This window comes from Podarcis raffonei, chromosome 18 (assembly GCF_027172205.1).
Source record: "Podarcis raffonei isolate rPodRaf1 chromosome 18, rPodRaf1.pri, whole genome shotgun sequence".
NCBI classification, from domain to species: domain Eukaryota; kingdom Metazoa; phylum Chordata; class Lepidosauria; order Squamata; family Lacertidae; genus Podarcis; species Podarcis raffonei.
This window is the reverse complement of record NC_070619.1, coordinates 7,142,821-7,166,456: the sequence shown is the minus strand read 5'-3', so window position 1 is coordinate 7,166,456 and position 23,636 is coordinate 7,142,821. Positions and strand designations below refer to the sequence as shown.

General features: G+C 48.7%; 1 protein-coding gene across 1 annotated transcript in view; it reads right to left on the bottom strand.

The window, feature by feature from the left end:
- Positions 1-23,003, bottom strand: part of MLLT1 (MLLT1 super elongation complex subunit) — a 28,649-nt gene extending 5,646 nt beyond the window's left edge. The window contains exons 1-9 of the mRNA XM_053372740.1: positions 22,809-23,003; positions 17,546-17,726; positions 15,860-15,942; positions 12,715-12,858; positions 11,494-11,619; positions 8,724-9,275; positions 6,628-6,715; positions 2,037-2,148; positions 189-288 (exon numbers count right to left, since the gene is read on the bottom strand). Coding sequence (XP_053228715.1) covers positions 189-288; positions 2,037-2,148; positions 6,628-6,715; positions 8,724-9,275; positions 11,494-11,619; positions 12,715-12,858; positions 15,860-15,942; positions 17,546-17,726; positions 22,809-22,820 — 1,398 coding nt within the window. The 5' untranslated portion in view covers positions 22,821-23,003. The remainder of the gene's footprint in view (positions 1-188; positions 289-2,036; positions 2,149-6,627; positions 6,716-8,723; positions 9,276-11,493; positions 11,620-12,714; positions 12,859-15,859; positions 15,943-17,545; positions 17,727-22,808) is intronic.
- Positions 23,004-23,636: the final 633 nt, after the last annotated feature.

The window sequence follows — 23,636 nt, the reverse complement described above, 5'->3', positions numbered from 1 at the left end:
CTCTTTGGTCCCTTCTTCTTCTGTTTCCTCTTCTCAACTTTCTCCGCTGCTTACGAAACAAAAACAGCCGTTCCTACAACTGTGTTCCCCGCCCCTGAACCCCAGCCTTGCGCTCCTCTAGTATACCTGGGCCAAATTCCAGACAGCTGGGTGAGTAGGAAGCCAAACTGCCTTTGCTGCACAATTACCTTATTGTTAGAAGGGGGTAATTTCTGGTTGGGCGGAGGCTCCCGACTTGGAAGGCAGGAGTCCTCACTGTTGTCACTGTCGCTATCGCTGTGGCTGAGCCTGAAGAGGTAATAATAATAATAATAATAATAATAATAATAATAATAATAATAAGAATAATAATACAACAATGCCCATCTGACTGGGCTGGCAGCTCCCAACAAAATATTAAAAACACAATAACACAACAAACATCAAAAACTTCCCAATTTTCGCTAGCTTAACAGGTGTTATATACCATCTATACATCATTTTCATCACATTTTCTTTTAGGGCATTGCATGCAGTAAATTTTAAACCTTCTTTCCATAATTTTACCCAGTCACTCATCTGTATATTATACCCAAAATCTTTGGCCCAGTGAATCATAACAGACTTAACCTCCTCGTCCTTCAAATGCCATTCAAGCAAGTCAAACATAGTTCTTAATTTCCTTGACATCTAATGGGAGGCTGTTCCGGAGGGCGGGCGCCACCACCGAGAAGGTCTGGTTCCCTGTAACCTCACTTCTCACCGTGAGGGAACCGCCAGAAGACCCTCGGAGCTGGACCTCAGTGTCCGGACTGGACGAAGGGGGCAGCCTTCCAGGGCAGGTATGGGGGAACCTTTGCCCCTCCAGATGTTGCTGAGATATAATTTTCATCCTCATCCGTGGCCACTGGCTGCGCTTGCTGGGGCTGGTGGGAGTTGTAGTTCAGTAACACCTGGAGGGCTAAAGGTTTCCCACACTTGTCCTGGAAGGCTGCAGGGTTCAGCAGGAGGCTCTGATCCCACATTCTGGACAAGTCCCTCTCTGTCTCCAGTAGCTCAGTGGCTGCAGCCAATGCTTTGTAAGCAAGCAGCTTCAGGATGAATGCCTAGAATGCAGCAACCAGTCAGTGCAGAGCTGAGGTTAGTCTTTGCGGCAGCCTCCGGAAGCTACTGGACAAAAGTTGCCATCACCTCTGACCGCTGGGCCACGCTGGCTGTGGCTGATGGGAGCTGGAAGGGGCTGACGTCGTCTGGAGGGCACCACGTTGGCTAATGCCGGGTGCACGCAATCCTGAGCTTGATGGGGTGACGGCAAAAGGCTGCCTCCTCTGCTGCTTCTCTTCCATCCCCTCCGCAGGCAGCAAAGGGTTGCATCCACTGCCGGTTCTACTCAGAGCACTCCCAGATATTAATGGGCCCAATTTCATCATATTCGTTCATTTCTGAGTAGAACTAGAACTGGCTAAAACTCGACGTGCACCATGACGCACTCTTATGAAAACCCTGAACAATCTGTTCAGGTCAAATAAGTCACGAGAGCTTGACCCCACGTCTTTTGTTTGCTTTAGGCAACAGCTACAAGTTCTGAACACAAATGAAAAGCCAATTTCATCTGACTGTTGTGCTGGGAAGGGCAGTGAACTCTGGCTTCTGCAACTGGCTAAGCGAACCAAGTTGCCAGGGGGTGCTCCCCCTGCTTGCCTGGAAGACCACCCTAGCCCCAACCACCAGCCAGAAGAGGAGGAGGCTACAGGGAAGAGACTCCCCCCTTGCCAGAGAGAGTAGTGTGTGCCAACAGACAGCTACTCTGGGGCTGCAGGAGGGAGGGGGAAAGGACACCCTGACCCCATTCATCAGCCAAATGTACAACAGCCAACAACTGCTGTTCAAACAAAATCACTGGAAGGTCAGGTGGCCCCAACAGTTCTGGCCTTGAGGACTAAACTCCCTTCTCTACCTTTCCCCCCCGCCTTTCATTCTGTGTTTCTGTAAGCCGGACTGTGATTGCCTTAAACACAGGCAAAAACAGCACGTAAATAAACCTGGGCTCCTCTCACCTCGCATCCCTGCTGATGGGAGCTGCCTTGACCGCCGGCTCTTCCCCAGAAGAACTGTCATCATCGTCAGACTCTTCTGACTGCAAGTCCTCGACCATGGAGCGTAGAGGCCCTGGGGTTCAGAAGCCAGGAAAGCCAGTTTAAAAATGGGCACAGGACAGGGAAACTCAGGTTCAACGCTAAGCGGAGTTGTGCTGGGCTGCTTACCAGGCACTGTCCGTTTGGGCTCTTTTCAGTTCCCACTGGGCCAGCCTGTACACAGGGTGGCACAGTTTGAGGGCTCCCCAAGCCAAACATAGCCTGATCGCGAGACAGGGAGAGTGGCCCACCACAAGGCCTGTTTAGCTCGTTGTTCTACCTGTCTAGAACAGTAAACAGGGTGGCTGTTGAGCCACGGGACACAATTCGGAGGAAAAGGGGCATTCATACAGCACAGAGGGCCACTGGTGGTTTGGGTCTGCCCCACAGGCAAGCAGACATTTTGCGACTCTACCAAGTCCCCCTCCCATCTCTCCGGTTTGACAGCAAAATCAGTGTGTTACCATCAGACATTTCAGAACAAAAAGAAACGGGTTTAGAAACCTTCTAACGTAATCCATTCCGGAAGATCATTCAGCTTCTGAAACATTCAACGATTGAGGCGCAATGGACGGTAGGCAATTTCAATGGAAAAAATTGAGAAACGCGCTTCGGAAGCCACTTGACTTCTGAGGCGCGTTTGAAAACGGAAGCAATTACTTCCGGGTTTTCGGAAACCAAAATGTTCGGCTTCCGAGACGCTCGAAAACCAAGGTTCCACTGTAACAGCAAGTTCCCTGCCTCCAAAATACTTGTCCACAGAGTTTTAAACACCGTTGGGAAGCCTGTAATAAATAAACCTTGTTTACATCTGTGGAGGCTCTTTTACATGCGGACAGTTGCTCTGTTTGTTGCACCTGCAATGGTGGTGGTAGTTAAGTGTGATACAAGGAGCGGAGTACAGCAGGAGTGGGGAATCTTTAGCTCTCCAGACACTCAACTACAACCCCCACAAGTCCTAGCAAGAATGGCCAATGGCCAGAGATGACTGGTGAGAGCTACAGTTTAGAGACATAAAGGTAAAGGACCCCTGACCATTAGGTCCAGTCGTGGCCGACTCTGGGGTTGCGGCACTCATCTCGCTTTATTGGCCGAGGGAGCCGGCGTACAGGTCATATGGCCAGCAGGACTAAGCCACTTCTGGCGAACCAGAGCAGCGCACGGAAACGCCGTTTACCTTCCCGCTGGAGTGGTACCTATTTATCTACTTGCACTTGGACGTGCTTTCGAACTGCTAGGTTGGCAGGAGCAGGGACCGAGCAACAGGAGCTCACCCCGTCATCGCGGGGATTCGAACCGCCGACCTTCTGATCGGCAAGTCGTAGGCTCTGTGGTTTAACCCACAGCGCCACCTGCGTCCCAGTTTAGAGACATATGGAGAGCCAAAGGTCTCCCACCCAAGCAGTAGAAGCTTGAAAGACTGTCTTCAGGATTCCTGGAGGAGAGAAGGCTGCAAACATTTGACTATTTGAAACTGTCTGCTCCAAGACTGCTGATCCCACGGCTCTGCCTTCTCCCTTGGGTGCCCCCACCTGCACGCCAGTTAACCCATCCCTCAGCTTGTGTCCTGAATTCATTTTTAAGGGGGGTGGGAGAGAGAAGAAGAGGCAAGAGGCAAGCACATGTGTCAGAGAGGTGATTTGACATAGCAGTGGAGAGATGGCGCTGTGATTCAGGAAGTCCTCATTTCAAATCTTGCCTCTGCCACAGGCTTGAGGCAGAGGCAGACTTAGGCAAGACGTTTTCTCTCAGACTCAAACCCCACCCGTCAAACCACCCGGCGATCACACTGACCTACCTTTCAAGTTTGTTGTAGGGATTACAGCAAGATAATGTAAAACACTTTAGAGAAGCACTTGACGAATACTAAGTATTATTGTTTAGTACCAAAAAATGGCAGAATTAATGCTAACGATTTGTTTTTATCAGTCAGGATTATCACTTTTACAGCCTCAAAGGCTAGAAACTTATCACTTATCACCACTGCTGCTCCTGACGCAGACCCACATTTGATTCCGTTTATTGATAACCCCCCCACCCAGAAGAGCAGCCATGTTATGGCTCCCACCAGGGGTGGGGTGAACACGCAGCTATCTGCTTCCCAAGTAACCAGAGATGAACAATTTGAGGAGCTCGACACTTGCAACATCTGGCCAAAGCAGAATATTCTCTCCCCCCCCCCCCCGCCGTATTACTGCACCTAATTGTGGTGAAATTGTGCCAGGAGGAAAGGATACAGGTGAAGCGAGTCAAGCACACCATGGCTAACTCTGCAAATCAGTTCCTGCCCTAGCAGTCTTTTGCTAGCCTAACATGGCCTTTTTTGCGAAGGGAGGTGGAAAAAGCAGCAACTTTTCTAAAGATTCCCTCAGGCGAGCAGTTATTTTTGCAACTCTTCATGAAACGGTCAAATCAGCTATGATTAAATGGGCGCAGGACATAGGTCATAATATTATGTTTGCTGACTGGGAGCAGTTGTGGACCACCGGTATGAAGTTTACGGCATGTAATGCCTTAAAGGAGAATATTATGAAAATGATTTACTGGTGGTACATGACCCCAGTTAAGCTTGCAAAAATTTATCACCTGCCTGACAATAAGTGTTGGAAATGTAAAGAAGCTGAGGGAACATTCTTTCATCTTTGGTGGACGTGCCCAAGGGTTAAGGCATACTGGGAAATGATCTATAATGAACTGAAGAAGGTATTTAAATTTACCTTTCCAAAGAAACCAGAGGCCTTCCTTTTGGGCATGGTCGGCCAATTGGTGCCAAAGAAAGACAGAACATTTTTTATGTACGCAACAACAGCAGCAAGAATACTTCTCGCTAAATATTGGAAGACACAAGATTTGCCCACCGTGGAAGAATGGCAGATGCAAGTGATTGACTATATGGAGATGGCAGAAATGACAGGCAGAATCCGAGACCTGGGAGAAGAGTTGATGGAAGAGGATTGGAAAAAGTTCAAGGATTATCTACAGAAATATTGTAAAATGTTTGAATGTTAAAATGATGTGGGATGTGAAGGTAACATGGCATTTGGGATATGGTTAAAAGAACTATGAAAAAAGAATTTTAAAAGAGAAGGGGGGTATGACTAGAATAATATTATGTCAAAGCATATAAGGTGGAGTAAAGGACCAAGATAAGGGAAATTAGAGACATAATAAGTGGGAATATATAATTATAAATGAGGTTTGAAAGAGGGTTAGAATTTGCTGAATTTGATGGAATAAAGAGGAACACAAAAAAGGGAGATGTGAGGAGGTCATGAAAAAGGGATATAGAACCTTGAAACTTAAAAGTGGATTTTTCTTTTTTCTTTTTTTTTATTAAGTGTGTATTTTCTGATTTTTGGTTTCTGTTTTGATTTATGCGATTGTTTGATTTCTATGTTTTGTAAAATCCTAATAAACATTTATTATTTAAAAAAAAATAAATTTGCAACTCTTCGATGTCCGGCCATGCTGACTGAAACACCGGGAGCCCGCAGGGTTGGAGGAGGCTGGTCTCTGCTGGCAGACAACAGCTCTCTGGGGTTTTCGGGGAACTGGTGAGGCTGCCGCGTTTATGTCTAGCCAAGTGGCATGACTTTCTACAGCGGCACTATTTTAAAAAAGGAAGCTACTTAACTAAAGGCACACAAAACCTTGACAAGGGCTGATGTAAGTCAAGAGACTGAGCTGGAAAACTGGAAGCGCCCAGTTTCGTCCCCCTTAGGTGGCCTACGGCAAGTCACTCTCTCTCAGCCTCAGTTGGTGCTGAACTGCCTCGCAGGGTTGTGCTAAAAGATGGCTGATGTAGGTGGATTTAGTTCAGCACCAATTGAGACTGAGAGAGAATGACTTGCCCTGGACCACCTGTTGTTGTTTAGTCGTGTCCGCCTCTTCATGACCCCCTGGACCAGATCACGCCAGTCTTCCACTGCCTTCCGCAGTTTGGTCAAACTCATGCTGGTAGCTTCAAGAACACTGTCCAACCACCTTGTCCTCTGTCGTCCCCTTCTCCTTGTGCCCTCCATCTTTCCCAGCATCAGTGTCTTCTCCAGGGAGTCTTCTCTTCTCATGAGGTGGCCAAAGTCTTGGAGCCTCAGCTTCAGGGTCTGTCCTTCCAGTGAGCACTCAGGGCTGATTTCCTTCAGAATGGAGAGGTTTGATCTTCTTGCAGTCCATGGGGCTCTCAAGAGTCTCCTCCAGCACCAGAATTCAAAAGCATCCATTCTTCGGCGATCAGCCTTCTTTATGGTCCACTGGACCACCTAAGGGGGCCTAAACTGGGCGCTTCCAGTTTTCCAGCTCAGTCGCTTGACTTACATCAGCCCTTGTCAAGCTTTTCTGTGCCTTTAGCTAAGCGCTTTCAGCATTCAGGAAGCACAACGTTGAGTGCCGGGTTTTATGAACCGGTGGCTATTATTGGGCCAGTATGACAAACAAAAACCTCACACTTGGGAGGGAGGCATCGTAGGCTTAATTGACACCAAGACTCACGTGAGATTTCCAAACAGCAACGCACCTTGGCTGTGGTTCTGAGATGGCTCGAAATCAGAGTCGGAGCTGGAGTCGGAGCTGGAGCTGGAGTTGGAAGGGCTGGATGGGGCGGACTTCAGTCGACACAGAGAAAGGAAGAAGGAAGAGAGAGAATTAATTTCAACCCTTTGGTCCGTATAGCAGAATGGCAGAGAGAGAGATGGCAGCCCAGCCCAATTTCTTTTATTTCCCATGGAAGGTTCTTCGGTTTTGTCCTTTAGTAACCAAGAGGATTACATCACAGGCTTGGAAGTCTGGTCAAGCTTCTTCTCAGGACTTAAGAAAGACACAGCTGTGTTGGGGGGGGGACACAGCCGTAATAGGCGCTGTGGGTTAAACCACAGAGCCTAGGACTTGCCGATCAGAAGGTCGGCGGTTCAAATCCCCGCAATGGGGTGAGCTCCCGTTGCTCAGTCCCTGCTCCTGCCAACCTAGCAGTTCGAAAGCATGTCAAAGTGCAAGTAGATAAAGGGAGAACAGAGCGGTACAGTGGTACCTGGGGTTACATACGCTTCAGGTTACAGACTCCGCTAACCCAGAAATATTACCTCGGGTTAAGAACTTTGCTTCAGGATGAGAACAGAAATCGCGCGGCGGCAGCGTGGCAGCAGCAGGAGGCCCCATTAGCTAAAGTGGTGCTTCAGGTTAAGAACAGTGTCAGGTTAAGAACGGACCTCCGGAACGAATTAAGTACGTAACCAGAGGTACCACTGTAATTTAAATCAAATCCACCCTGAGCCTGAGGGTGGTGTGTGGGTGGCTTGACTGGAATCAAGGTTTCCCAGGGTGGAAGGCCAGACCTTCTTCCTTGACCCAGATCTGGAACATGTGGTAAGAATGATGGAGAGTACGGGGTGGCACTATGGACCAAGGGGCCCCTATTAACAATTACAATTTATTACCCAGCCTTCACCCTGAGGTCCCAGGGCAGGTTACAAGCTAAAGTGACCAGGGTCTAGTCCAGGGGTCGGCAACCTAAGGCCCATGGGCCACAAGCGGCCCACGGGGGTTGTTTAACCGGCCCACGAGCTGCCCCCAAACTGAGCTGCCCGCTCGGCGAGTCCCCACCCGCTGCGCTAAACCGGCACAGCGCGGCACGGGGGCTTGCTTCTGCGGTGCTGGAAACCGCATCTGAGCATGCGCAGACGCCAAAAGTTGTGTCTGCGCAGACGCCAGAAATCGTGGCCCACGGAGGGCTCTCTGCTGGAGTGAACCGGCCCAGGCGAGGTAAACCTTGCCGACCCCTGGTCTAGTCAGTGCTTGGGCTGCCTGGGACAGCCAATGCAGTGGCTGCAATCAAGTTTTTAACGTCCTAAGTTTCATTGCATTTTTAATATTTGTTGAGCGGCTGGGGCAAGCCAGTCAGATAGTCGGCACAGGATTAATAAAAATATTTATTTATTTATGCATGCATGCCCTGAGCACGTTGGAGAAAAGAGTGGCTTAACCGTTTTTGTTTTTAAATATGGTTAAAGAAAAAGTTTTGCAAAACCATTCAGCTCCCCATGAGCCCTCTCAGGCTGGAATCTGAGAGGGGGGAAACTGGCCATTTCTTAAGTATTTTAGGATGGTAGTGAGGGAAACCACCATTGTACCTCACCTCTAGGGTTTCCCTGCATTCTGAAACACGAATCCTAAGAATAAATATCAGCAGGACCTAGAGGGCAGCAGAGAAGGCAGGTGCAGGACTGAAACTCAACAAGAGCTCCAGGTCCAAACAGGTCTGTCTTCAGCATGGATTGCATTCACCGTATTTTTCGCTCTATAAGACGCACCAGACCGCAAGACGCACCTGGTTTTTGGAGGAGGAAAACAAGGAAAAAAATATGCTGAATCTCAGAAGCCAGAACAGCAAGAGGGATCGCTGTGCAGCGAAAGCAGCAATCCCTCTTGCTGTTCTGGCTTCTGGGATAGCTGCGCAGCCTGCATTCGCTCCATAAGACGCACACACATTTCCCCTTACTTTTTAGGAGGGGAAAAGTGAGTCTTATAGAGCAAAAAATACAGTAATTGCCTACACTCAGTAGACACCATACAGCGCAGCCCTGCCTGGCCTTGCAGGGAAGAGAGCAGACCCCTCACCTCTGACTTCAGAGAAGCTTCATCCTCAGAATTGGAGTCCTCTGCCACCGCCACCTCCATGGGTTTTTTGATGGCCTTCGTTTCCGTCTCCGTTTTCATCTTCTCCACTTTGGCGCTCGGCTTCTCCTTGGCTGGCTTCTTCTCGGCGTAAGACGAAGTCCGAGGGGACGTTGCCGGGACGGTCTTGGCTGCTTTGGAGCTGCTCTTCTTCGGCTTCTTAGCGCTGGGTTTTGGAGACTCCACCGCAGAGGGCCTTTTGCTGGAAGGCTTCACGTCTGGCGGTGGAGGGCCACCCTTTGGCGACGTGTTCTCCAGCTTGGGCTCCTTGAGAGCCAGCTTGGGCTCCTTGAAAGCAGCTTTCGGGAGGGTCTTCTCCTCTTTGGGCACCTTGTTCTCAGTGGGTTTCCTGGAGGAGTCCTTCACAGGTTTACCCGGCTCCCTTTCAAGGTCTCTGGAGGAGTTTTTGCTCTCCGAGTCTTTCCTGGGCCTCTCGCGATGCTCTCGGGTGACCTTGTGTGGCTTGGAAGCTTTGCTGCCATCTTTGTTGGCCTCCTAAGCACCGGTGGAGAAATGAAAAGACCAGCAAAGTTTAATCATCCCGTCCTGTAAGAAAGGATTGGGTTCTGCGGAGAAAATGGAATCTTCCTCCAAAGGGAAAGCCACCATGCAGGAAGCATTCAGATAATCAGCTACCGTATTTTTTCGCTCTATAAGACGCACCTGACCATAAGACGCACCTAGTTTTAGAGGAAAACAAGAAAAAAAATATTCTGAATCTGTGCGGCGCTTCTCCAGCAAAGCGGGAGGAGAAACGGAAGGGGCTCCATTTCTCCTCCCGCTTTGCTGAAGGGGCGCTGTGCAGCTTTCCCTCTCTGCGCAGCGCCTCTCCAGTGAAGCAAAGTGTTCCTCCCGTTGCCCTGAAGAGGCTTTGCGCGGCTGTCCCAGAAGTCAGAACAGCAAGAGGGATCGCTGCTTTCCCTGCGCAGCTCTCCCTCTTGCTGTTCTGGCTTCAGCGATAGCTGCGCAGCCTGCAATTCGCTCCATAAGACGCACGCACATTCCCCCTTACTTTTTAGGAGGGGAAAAGTGCGTCTTATACAGCGAAAAATACGGTAAGTCGTATCTCACTGTGGCCGTGTTCTTTCAAATTCAGAAGAAAGCAAAATGGTAAACAGACAGAAACTAGCAGAAAATAAAACAATGGAACAGAGGAATAAAAGGGGCTGCAACACCCATTCATCCAGGAAGGCCCTTCCTTCCTCCATAGATTTACACTGGTCCAAAACAGTACTTGCACCCCACATTTTCCTAGTTGGGCAACTCACAAGTTCTAGCGGGATCCCCCTTTTCACTACACATTCTCAGAAATCAACTCTGCGGCTTCACTGGACCACAGACCGAGAAATGTGTGTCAGAGGTGCTGTAGCCTTGATTGCATAGGACGCTAATGAAGCAAGCTGAAGTCTCACAGGCAAGGCACAGTTTTCCAACCCCTGACTTGTGCTCGGCTTGCTTCAGGACAGCCATTCCCTCAGTTATTCAAGAATAATTAATACAGGTCAGTTACCCGCCCCTTGTATATTTCCAATCAGTGCTATTAAAACAGATATTCATATTCTTTCCAATTTATACTAATGCAAAGACTGAGGATTCTGCAATAACGATTGCAAGTGCAGGATTACCTAGGCTCTCTGGCCTAGGGTATTGTCAGGGAACTGCCATCGGAGCCTAGAGTGGAGGTAAGGCTCCCTAACGATGCAGGAGAAGGGACCAGCAGGGAGAGAGAGAGAGTTTCCTTTGAGGAAGGAAATAGGAGGGACACCAGGAAGCAAGGGGGGACTGCGGAGAGAGGGCTCCAAGACTCTTCCACAGAGAGCAGCGGGGAGAGCCCAGGACCTCCGTTGGGCACGCCCACTCTGCGCAGGAGACTTCCGCGCAGAGAGGCTAGGCGGAGACTTGGGGTGAAAGAATTTTTATGCTGGAAGAAGTTCAGAAAACGCCCACTGACGGATTCTGCCAGCGACTGACACAGCCATGGAGAAAGGGCTGTCCAGCCAGGGAAAGGTTTAGCCAGGCAACGTTGCCTAGAGCTGCAGCACCCTTTACGCACGAGCAACCCCAATTTCCTTTACACGTATCAAATAATTAGAAGTCGTAAGTCCAACCAGGTACTACTGCATCCCTGACAGATGACTGCCCGGTCTTTACTTCAACACCTCCAGTGATGGGAGAGCCCACCACCTCCTAAAGCAGCCTGGCCCACTCTTGAATGGCCTTGACCAGTGGAGGTTTGCTTAAAGTTTACCTGAAACCCAATTCCCTGTTATTCCCAGCCACTAGTTCAACTCAACCATAATACAATGCTGAAGCCAAAGGGAATGCTGTATTTTTCGCTCTATAAGATGAACCAGACCACAAGGCGCACCTAGTTTTTGGAGGAGGAAAGCAAGAAAAAAAATATTCTGGATCTCAGAAGCCAGAACAGCAAGAGGGATCGCTGCGCAGTGAAAGCAGCGATCCCTCTTGCTGTTCTGGCTTCTGGGATAGCTGCGCGGCCTGCATTCGCTCCGTAAGACGCACACACATTTCCCCTTACTTTTTAGGAGGGAAAAAGTGAGTCTTATAGAGCAAAAAATACGGTATATATAGTGTGCACATAATTCTATGCCTCTTTGGAGGGCTTTAGTGTCTCTGCAGAATGGGAACGACGAAAGATTCTAGACCTCATCATTTTGGAAGGACATTCCCACACTCTTCCCAAGTGACTCACCTTTGACCCATGGGGTGGTTTGGTCTTTTTCGGATCAGAGAAGGCAGAGAGCGGTATTGTGGGTAACATGGGGTAGTCAGGACTTGGCCTGGACACTGTTTCGGCACCTTCTGGCATGACCACCACCTAAGGAGAGACAACTTGGATATTAATGCTGTTCCACACCTTTGTGCCAGCAAATTCCAGAAATCCCCTATCCGGCCATTTTCTTTTTTAAAAAAGTAATATTTTTATTAAGTACAAATTAGAAAACATACATATTCAGAACAAAAGAAAATACAAAATAAAAAGAAAATACATCTAACCAAGGAAAAAGAATTAGAGAATATTTTGTCTCTTATCATATTTACAGTTATTTATACCTCTATAAAATGCTATTCACAATAAAGCAGTGAAATGAAAGATATCAGAAAAAAGAACAAAGAAAGAATAAAGAAGTAAAAGAAAAAGATCATAAGTGAAAATTTTTAAAAGTAGATAAGTACTCACAATACATAGCCATTTCCCATCTATATTTATATTCAATTGTATAATTTCATCTTGTCCTTATCTACCTTAAATAGGGTTTTTTTTAAAAAAAGACTTCCACCGTTTACCTCACACGTTTTTAATAATCCGTTCGTCAGAACCTCTGTTCTTCATATTTTCCAGTCATTTTATCATATTATCCAGTCATTTTCTCTGCACCACACAACAAAACTCTATCACCCTCATCCTGTTTCCCAGCCTAGAAATACAGTGGTGCCTCGCAAGACGAAATTAATTCGTTCCGCGGGTTTTGTCGTCTTGCGATTTTTGTCGTCTTGAGAAGCACGGTGCCGGGAAAGTTTTGGAAAAGCTTCAAAAATCACTAAAGTCTTCAAAAACCTCAAAAAAGGCTACCACACCACGTGCTATGAGTTGCTCCTCGAAGTCAAGTCGCAACTGTATTAACGGTGTTAAGAAAAAGGAAACAAACTTGCAAGACCTTTCCGTCTTGCGAAGCAAGCCCATAGGGAAAATCGTCTTGCGAAGCAGCTCAAAAAACCAAAAACCCTTTCGTCTTGCGAGTTTTTTGTCTTGCGAGGCATTCGTCTTGCGAGGTACCACTGTAAAGAGCGTAACAGCACTTCACAAAACCCATTCTGCTATGAGCTTTTGGCTAGATCGATCCAAAGAACAGCAAACAGTCATTACACTGAGCATGCAAAGACCAGGGTGCATCTTGTCTTGGCTACTCACCCCACCAGCCCTGATTAGTTTTCGGCGGAATTCCTTGGTGGGGTTGTTGAAGGTCAACTTCTCACAGCGCAGGTGGTTGACGGGCGGATTCCCCTCCAGGTTCAAGAAAAGATCGTAGGTGAAGCAAACTTTCTTCGGTTCCTCCTGAAAGCAAAGGAGGAAAAGCCTCATGAAGGGGTTTTAACAACTATATATACGAACGCAGAGAGATGCCTTGTATTGAGTCAGGCTTTTGGCACTTCTAGCTCAGGGTTGCCTATACAGACATTCAGCAATGTCTAGGCAACAAGATGACCATGTACATACGCAACAGACCACATCTTTATAGAATTCCTTCAGACCATAACAAGTACAAAATAATCTTTAGTCTCAAAGTCTCTGAAACTCTTTAAATGATGTGAGGTACCAAACTTTGTGGGACGCAGGTGGCGCTGTGGGTTAAACCACAGAGCCTAGGCCTTGCCGATCAGAAGGTCGGCAGTTCGAATCCCTGTGACGGGGTGAGCTCCCATTGTTCGGTCCCAGCTCCTGCCAACCTAGCAGTTCAAAAGCACAAAGTGCAAGTAGATAAATAGGTACTGCTCCAGCGGGAAGGTAAACAGTGTTTCCATGTGCTGCTCTGGTTCGCCAGAAGCGGCTTAGTCATGCTGGCCACATGACCCGGAAGCTGTCTGCGGACAAGCGCCGGCTCCCTCCGCCAATAAAGCGAGATGAGCGCCGCAACCCCAGAGTCGGCCACAACTGGACCTAATGGTCAGGGGTCCCTTTACCTTTTACCAAACTTTGTACGATGAAAGACAAGCTGTGAAGCTTTGTGTATTCAGCAAATATGATGTCCAACACTGAACAGTGATTCTGGATACTGACTACTGTTTCGTAGAATTCTTTGTCACCGTGGTGGGAAGATATAGAATTGCTTCATAAACCCATCTTATTTTGAATGAATGTATGTAAATGAAAATATCAAATGCTGTGGAACAGTGCTCGTGTAATAATGTAGTCACTGCTTACTGTTGGACATCATATTTGCTGAACACACAAAGCTTCACAGCTTGTCTTTCATCGTGCAAAGTCTGGTGCCTCGCTTCATGTAAAGATTTTCAGAGACTTTGAGACTTAAGATTATTTTGCACTTGTTATGGTTTAAAGGAATTCTATAAAGATTGTCTTTGCGTATGTACATCGTCATTCTGTTGCCTAGACATTGCTGACGTTCTCTTTGCAACACAGGGGTTTGTTTGGTTACTTATTGCTATACTGACATTCAGACATGGCTCTCTTTTCGCCCCGGTCCCTGCCATGGCTTAGAACAATACTGAAACACACTTGGAAGATAGGCAACAAACGCAGAACAAAACACAGCAGACATAGAGGGCAACCCAGCCGAAACTTCAAACACAGGCAGGCTTGTATGGGAACAGCCTATCCCAAGCCCAAAAGCTTTTGGCTGCTTAGGTCAAAGTGTGCACTCTGAAGTGTACCTTCCAGGCACAGAGGTGGGCAGGGAGGATCCTGGAGGACTGGCAAGAACACAACTCCATTCCTCACATTCCAATTTGCGGCCTGACTGCAGTACTCTGAGTCGAAAGGTTTTCCAGAAGGGCATTAGGGGCAGCCCTCACGGCAATCGGGCCTGGACTTTTATCTCATCATGGATAACGGTGCAAAGATCAGGTACCAACCGAAGTCAGAGGAAGGTTACATATTCTAAGGTGCTGGTTTGGGGCCAACACAATCTATTCATTGTTCTACCTGCTTTTAAAACAGGCATCCCCAAACTCAGCCCTCCAGATGTTTTGGGACTACAATTCCCATCATCCCTGACCACTGGTCCTGTTATCTAAGTATGATGGGAGTTGTAGCCCCAAAACATCTGGAGGGCGGATAGCAGCCTGCTACCCCTATCCGCAGCTTGGAGAGCCCTGCGGGGAAGTCCTGCAGGGCTCCCCAAGCTGGGAATGTCTGGCCCGCGCGAGGGGCGCTCTGCTTAAGAGCGCCCCTCGCGCGGGGCAGCAGGCTGCTATCCGCAGCTTGGAGAGCCCTGCGGGGAAGTCCTGCAGGGCTCCCCAAGCTGGGAATGTCTGCCCCGCGCGAGGGGCGCTCTGCTTAAGAGCGCCCCTCGAGCGGGGCAGCAGGCTGCTATCCGCAGCTTGGAGAGCCCTGCGGGGAAGTCCTGCAGGGCTCCCCAAGCTGCGAATGTCTGCCCCTTGCGCCGGGCAGCAGGCTGCTATCCGCAGCCTAGGCAGCCCTGCGGGAACTCTTCTGAAGGCTGGCGGCGGGAGAAGGGCTTTTCTTCCCACCGCCAGCCTTCAGAAGGCTGTTCTGAAGGCTGGCGGTGGAGAGAAAAGTCCTTCTCCCCCCGCCAGCCTTCAGAAGAGGTCCGGGGACAGACTGTCCCCGGACCTGGTCTGAAGGCAGTCTCCATAGGAACGCATTAATTGATTTTCAACACATTCCTATGGGAAACCGTGCTTCGCAAGACGAAAAACTCGCAAGAAGAAAAAACTTGCGGAACGAATTAATTTCGTCTTGCGAGGCACCACTGTAATCTGTTGTGGGCACCGCAGAATATCTATTTAGCAGAAGAAAAACTGGCAATGCTGAGAACCAGCCCCCACAAAGTCAAAATGCCAACATTTAAGTTACACGGCACATCGCTTCAGTGGCTCTATGCTGCAAAGTGATTTGCTTAAGAAACGAAACAAACAGAAGAAACTGAACACTCCCATCAACAAAAACTAATTTAATTTAAAAAAAAAAGAATTTGGGAGGGACAGGGGGTCTTGGGAGGTGTCTGAAGCTGCTGTCACGCCCACGAGCAGCGCACTGGAGACCTCCCCACAAAGAGATGCAGAGATGTGAAAGAAAAGGAACATCAAGGGGCAGATCATCAAGGTCCTTTGCTTATCTGGAGATCCCATGATAGATCAACGCATGAAAATGTGCATGAAATGCACAGACCGCCTCATTGCTTCAAAACGAGCAGGTTAAATGATAACTGGACCTGGATAAAAACTTGGGTTGGGCCAATGCGGTTCAGCTACATTGCTGTAGGGGCTGGCTAGCCCGCTAAGTCTGCCGGGTGTTTTAAGGGGAAGCAAGAAGGGAGCCCGGGGGCGGCAAGGAGGAGAGATTGAAAGGATACCTTGTTTTTGAAGTGGACTTCAATGGGCATAATGAAGCCAGCATAGCCCGACTCCTCCACTTTATAAGGAGGTTCTTTGCAAACTGAGAAGGAAAGCAGAAATTAAGTATTAAAACTTCAGGGCTGTTGGATCGCAGAAGAAACATACAGGTTGGCTAGCTTCTACGCTATGTAGCCTCAGGCAAGCTTCTCTTTCTTTGCCAATCTGAGCATCTCCACACCTACCTAGAGAATGAGGATAGCAATACAGATAGCAATTACAGGTCTGTTGTAAGGATTACAAGATCATGTTTGTGAAACACTCCAGAGTGATACACTATTGGAAACAATAACCTATTACAGGAACATAGGAAGCTGCCTTGAACCTTAGTATCTTGTTGGACCTCTGGCCCACCTAGTTCAGTACTGTCTACACAGGCCGGCAGCAGCTCTCCAGGGTTTCAGACAGGGGTCTCTCGCAGTCCAATATGGAGATGATGATAATGCATCAAGCATAGCGTCCTTGTGTTAGGCCAGGGGCAGCAAACTTTTTCAGGAGGGGGCCGGTCCACTGCCCCTCCGACCTTGTGGGGGGCCGGACTATATTTTGAAAAAAACAAATGAACAAATTCCTATGCCCCACAAATAACCCAGAGATGCATTTTCAATAAAAGCACACATTCTGCCCTTGTAAAAATATGCTGATTCCTGGGCCGTCCGTGGGCTGGACTGAGAAGGTGATTGGGCCGGATCCAGCCCCCGGGCCTTAGGTTGCCTACCCACGTGTTAGGCCAACAATTGTTCTCACTCAAGGAGCAGGACTGCAGTGAGAAAGGAGCCATTCACTTCTGGCCTGCAGGTACTTCTGGCTCGCTGACAGTTCAGGCGTTCGTCAAAAGAAGCGAATTCTGTGGGCTGCTAAATCTAGCTAAATCCTACTCGGAGCACAGCCACTGAGATGAATGGACCCAAACAGGCCATGTACATCCTTTCAATAGACTTACTCTGAGTACGACCAGCGCTGGATCCAACCCTGCATATGTGGATGGGTGGTGCAGGGATTCTCAAGCAAGCCACGCACCCCAAAGCTCTCCCATGAACAGCCGACAACAACCCCTGTGCTGACTGGGGAAGGTCTACAGGGGGTTTCTACTCCTGTTCATCTGATGAAGAGCAGGGTACCCTTCACTGTTCTGTGGTTGAGGATTCCCCAACCACAAGAGGCATTTTGGTTGTGTTCAAGCAAACACAAGGAGAAGCCCCTGGCAGATTCCATTCAACATGGAGGTTGTCAGGGACTGAGCATATCTTGGTGTTAGCAGTGGGGTATTGGGGGGGATGAGGGCAGGGCTTGCATGTGTACTCTGTCCCCAATGGGAGCGCTTGTGTGCTTTGAAGTATGGCAGAACACACCTACAGAGAAAGCTACCATATTTTTTGCTCTATAAGACTCACTTTTCCCCTCCTAAAAAGTAAGGGGAAATGTGTGTGCGTCTTATGGAGCGAATGCAGGCTGCGCAGCTATCCCAGAAGCCAGAACAGCAAGAGGGATCGCTGCTTTCACTGTGCAGCGATCCCTCTTGCTGTTCTGACTTCTGAGATTCAGAATACTTTTTTTCTTGTTTTCCTCCTCCAAAAACTAGGTGCGTCTTGTGGTCTGGTGCGCTTACAGAGCGAAAAATACGGCACACACACACATGAACTCACCACGTTTCGGTTTAGGGAAGCTCTGGTGCAACCGGAAGACCACCCTCTCCACAAAGTGCTGGATCTCGAATTGTTCTGGGCCTCGCACAAACACCATCCAGTCATGGGTGAATCCCTCGGTAGTGGGCTTCTTCCGTAGCTGGGCGCGGTGCCCCAGCTCCAACTTCACCTGGACCGTGCACTAGGGAGGCAAAGGGAGTTACGGAATGAGGAAGGAGACAAGCAACATCTAGGAATGTCAAAGTCGACGCAGCAGCGACAAGAAGAAATACAGTACCCCTGAAACGGTATGCCTCACGGTGAAAGGTTGAATGCTGCCTCAGAGCACAGGACTACGGATGGAAGTTACAGGAGATCAGAGTTCTGTTGAACAGTGGGAGCTTCTTGATGGAAGAGTTTGACAACAGGACCATTGGCCTTAATGGAGGTCTTCCAGCGTAAGCTGCACCTTTGGGGGATGCAAGAGGCCGGACTTGGTCATGTCTGCGAAACCTTTGACCCTCTGTATGTTGCTTGAACAGCCACTTCTGTCATCCCTGACTATTGGTTAAGGCGGCTGGGGCTGACAGGCGTTATAGCTTAGCAACATCCTGAGGACCAAGGGTGTCCTACGCCTGAACTAGATGGTCTGAAAGTCACCCACCAATTCTATGATTGAATGCAGATATGGATAAGGTGCATATCCAAAGGTGGTGCATGTTTGGAACTAGCCAGTATCTCCTCTCCCCCCCAAAAAGAACGGGTCCCTTGAGCTCCCACTGCAAGTAGTCAAAAGAGCAGCATTGGACAGGGGCACATGCTGGACATGCACATAGCTGTCAACTTTCAGATTTGAAAATAAGGGATCAGCAGCCTCACCTGTCCCGGGGACAGTCTACACGATATCTAGCAATCCAGGATAGCAGCGCTGGAATAAGGGAATTTCCCGCAAAAAAAGGGAAGGTTGACAGCTACGGACATGCACCCGAAACATGTGCATCTTGCAGTGCACAGATACTTTGGGGGCATTAAGGTGGACACACATGATGGCAAAACATGAGGCACTGACATATTTATTTTACGTTCAGAAGACTTTCTCTCTCTCGTTACTGGCTTCATAGTGCAGACCTCTCACTCAACATCCTATTGTGCTTGAGTGCTGTCCTGCTTCCGCATCAGTCATGCTGAGCGTCCTCAACCGAAACACAAGCACCCAACAAGGTCTGTGGCAGAGCAGGGAAGTGAACCTGGGTCACTTCCTAGTAAGGAAATCCCAAAAAAAATATGTAAGAAGGAAGGGTAAAGGTTGGTCTTGTTGTATTGTTGAAATCCAGTACCTGAGAATGAAAGGGCTAATATTTGTGCAGGTGTCAACAAATCTGGGCTCCCCTTGGTAACCTGCTCTTGTCAAGATGCTCCCCTTAAAGGGGATAAGCGTCTTCTGGCATGATATGAGCTCAAGGGCGAGCCCAGGTGTGTGTGTGAGCCCCTTGCCTTCCTCCACAGCCGAAGATAGGAATGGAAACTAACCCCCAAGGCAGCTAAGCTTCATATATTCAGCAGGAAGCTCTCTCATGGCTCTCCCAAACATCTTCCATGTTCAACACAACACCAGGGACAGTACTTGCATTACTTCCAGCTTCCATGCTACTTAAGTTGGCCTGGCATCACAGAGAGTCCTCATGTTTCTCCAGGAACACAAGAAAGGAAGAGACTCTCCTTTCGTGCTTGTGCCAGAACAAAAAATGTATTTACCAGTGGATCCTTGTATATGTGCAGTGATGCATCCAGAACATCAGTGTGTGTTTTAGAGAGGTCACATAAATGTACATAAAGATGAACATTATTTGAAGAGTGCAAACGGGGATGTCCTGGTTGCCTTTACAGCAGTGGTTTCCAAACCTTTACTCGCCATGGACCACTTGAAAACTGCTGGGGGTCTTGGCGAATCACTTAATGTTTTTCTTTCCTACTGTAGCAATTACAATGTGCTGCATGATTTTTAACTGTATTTCTAATTGTTTCTTTTATTTCTTTTTCTTTTATGGTATTACGAGTTGAATTCTACAAAATACAAACTGTAATGCAATAGAATACAATATAAGCAATAAAACTGCAGCTAAAATCAATATGATTTATTGCAGAAATGCCACAGACCACATGAATGAAATCTGTGAGCCGCAGACCAGAGTTTGAGAACCGCTCTAGGTGACACAGACATGGTTATTGTTTGGTAACTGCAATATCCACAAGCAACTTGCATGTGTGGATGGGCTATTGCAGATAAAACATTGCAAGGAGAATTCCTCGCGTCTCCTCAAAACACAGGGCTTTGCAGTGGAGTCTATTCACCTTTCAGCTACCAGTGATTCAGGAGGCAAGAAATCAAGAATGAATCAGACCTCTATGTCTGGGAACTGCTGACACACACAGCCTTCGAGGAGATATGAAAAATGGGCCTCTGGTGTTAGAACTGTAATGACTACTTCACAGTTAAGATATCAAGTGGTGGAACAGCCATGTAGGAACCAGTTCATTGATAACCAAGAAGAGTAAGTCTGCCTCCTTATCTTACATCCAATATGCAAACTGTATCAAATATACATTTATATAAACATCATGTACCCCTTGCTACATGCTACAAAACGTTTTAGATAAATTAGATACAGGCTTACATGAACACAGAAGTATTCACATGTAGCCAGCTGTATGTGCTTGTGTGTTTATATAATGTGTATTCAATATAATGCATATTTCAGCGTGTGTGTGGAATGTGCTGCCCATGTAGCCTGTGTTTGTTGAATTGAAAATTTAAAGATATTCAAAAAACATAAAATATAACATGTGTATACAGACACACATGCCCATTCTTGCTGAATATATACATATATGATACATACAGTAGTTGCTATCTAAATAACTGCATTTCAAATACACAAAGCTGTTCTTATACCCAGGTATATACTGATACACATTAATGGTGATCCAGTATATAATCGGCTATATAGACAGGAGGTGGGTGCACATTATCAGCAAAGGCCTATAGGGTTAGGGCCAGCCATGCCTTGGGCAACCTTGAGAAGTATGAAAACAATACTAGTAGGTCTGCTGTACAAAGCTGATGCATTAATAATAATAATAATAATAATTTATTATTTATACCCTGCCCATCTGGCTGAGTTTCCCCAGCCACTGCGGCTCCCAATCCATGTTAAAAACAGTACAGCGTTACATATTAAAAACTTCCCTGAACAGGGCTGCCTTAAGATGTCTTCTGAATGTCAGGTAATTATTTATCTCTTTGACATCTGATGGGAGGGCGTTCCACAGGGCGGGCGCCACTACCGAGAAGGCCCTCTGTCTGGTTCCCTGTAGCATTGACTACAACAAGACAATACGTGCAAGCAAAGCTCTCTTTCCTCATCTTATTTTTGAGGTGTACGTGCAGATATACATGCTAGTGTATATACACGCAGAGATATGCTTACATGTACAGTGGATGCTCGGGTTGTGAATGTGATCCGTGCAGGAAGCACGTTCGCAACCTGCAACGCCACGTCTGTGCATGTGCGGGTTGCAATTCGGTCTTTCTGTGCATGTGCAAAGCGCAATTTAGCGCTTCGGCACATACGCAAGCGCCGAAACCCGGAAGTAACCCGTTCCGGTACTAACGGGTTCGGTGCGGTGCGCAACCCGAAATTGCACAACCTGAAGCGTCTGTACATGAAACGGGAGGGGTAGCTGTCTGCCCTCCTTCTCCAAGCATCCTCCACCCCCCCACTGAGAAAGGGCTGGGCTCCAAGCACTCCAAACTCCCCCAAGTCTCTTTCACTTACCCTAATTTTGAGTCGCAAGCTCCTCCCCTTCTCAGGGAGACACACCCACCTCCAAGAGTGGAAACGCCTCTTTCCCCAGCTAATAGGATGGAGGGGTGAGCAAAGAACAGAACAATGGAGGTCCACAAAACACAACTGTGCCTTTGGGCAGCAGAACCAAACTCCACTCCCTCAGATATGGGCTGGGAAGGAGGAGGAGCCACTCATCTCCCCCAAGCATTCCAGTCCGTACTCTTTTTTTTTGGGGGGGGGGCTCCCAGTCTTCGGATGGAGCAAAGCCACACCCCCTTCCTGGATCGTGGCAGCTCCTCTTTCCATACTCTGGAGGAGAGGGGCCTGTTCCCTTCCCATTTCAGTCACTGGAGGAGGGAGCTATACTGTTGGGCAAATAATAATAATAATAATAATAATAATAATAATAATAATAATAATTTATTTGTACCTCGCCCATCTAGCTGGGTTTCCCCAGCCACTCTGGGCGGCTTCCAACAAAACACTAAGATACAATAACCTATTAAACATTAAAAGCTTCCCTAAACAGGGCTGCCTTCAGATGTCTTCTAAAAGTTTGGTAGTTATTTTTCTCTTTGACATCTGTTGGGAGTGTGTTCCACAAGGAGGGTGCCACCACCAATAAGGCCCTCTGCCTGGTTCCCTGTAACCTCATTTCTCGCAGGGAGGGAACCACCAGAAGGCTCTCGGCGCTGAACCTCAGCGTCTGGGCAGAACGATGGGGGTGGAAACGCTCCTTCAGGTATACTGGGCTGATGCTGTTTATGGCTTGAAAGGTCAGCACCAACACTTTGAATTGTGCCCGGAAACGTACTGGGAGCCAATGTAGGCCTTTCAGGACTGGTGTTATATGGTCTCGGCAGCCGCTCCCGGTCACCAGTCTAGCTGCCGCATTCTGGATTAGTTGTAGTTTCCGAGTCACCTTCAAAGGTAGCCCCACGTAGAGCGCATGGTAGTAGTCCAAGCCGGAGACAACCAGAGCATGCACCACTCTGGCAAGACAGTCCACACTAATTGCGCTCAGAAACGTACGGAAATCATAATAATAATCCCTGCATCACGAGGGGGGGTCAGACTAGATGACCACGGCGGTCCCTTTCCCAACCAAGGGTGACAAGCCCCGCCCCTTTGGCAGCTGGCAGCCCGCCCACGAGGCAGAGCCCCGCCCCCTTCCGTGTGTGTGATGGGAGGGGCGTAGCCACGAGGGTGGGAAAAGGCCAGCAGCAAGCCCCGCCCACCAAGGGGAGGAGCCAGGGCTCTGCGGCACCGCCACGGCGCGCCACGCCCCCTCTCCCCCTCAGGGCCGTCAAAGCCCCGCCCCCTTTCCACCAGGCGGGGGGCGGGGCCTGCAAGGGCAGCCAATGCAGCCAAGCCACGCCCCCCTCTTGTGGAGCGGGAGGGCGGGGCGAGGGCGGCCCCTCCCCCCCTCGCCTCACCTGATTGTCCATGGCTGGGCCCGGCCTGCCCGCCCGCCTCTTTCTCTTCCCGTCCTGCTGGGCTTTCGGGCCTAGCCTGGCTTCCCCTCAGGGATGCTGTTTCTGCTGCTGCTCCGCCTCCTCCTCAGGCCGCCGCCGCCGCCTCATGGTTCGGGGCCTGCTGCGCCTCTCCCGCCGGCCTCGCCTCAGCGCTCTCGCCCTGCCCTCCCCCCCCGCCCGCCACAGTCTCCTTTTCCTTTCCCTCCTGCGCTACAACCGCCGCCGCCGCCGCCGCCACGCCGGAACCGGAAACCCCTCCCCCCGCCGCTGCTCCGGCAACGGGCAGCCGCCTCGGCCAATAGGGGCGCGGGATGGCCTGGGCCAATGGAGAGATGCCGATGGCGGGAGTGAGGGGGGAGGAGGTGCGGACCAATGGGGAGGCGAGGGGGAGGCGGGTGTCGCGTCGCCAAGGAGACCGCGCGGAGGAAGAGCGCGAGCCGTTGCCCTGTAACGGACGCTCGGGAGGGAGGCGGGCGAGGCGGGGCGCTAGTCCTCATGGAGGTGGCGCTAGAGCGACGCTTTAGGGACGTGAGGAATGGGGGGAGAAGCGGGGAAGTTGGAGTTCCTTATCCTTTATCTTCATTAATTTGTGTTATTTTATTTTCATTCATTTATTATTATTATTAATAATAATAATAATAATAATAATAATATATTTATTTTCATTCATTTATTATTATTTATATATTTATTATTTAATATATTTAATATATATTTATTATATATATATTATATTTATTATTAATAATTTATTTTAGTCATTCCTTTATTATTATTTATATATTTATT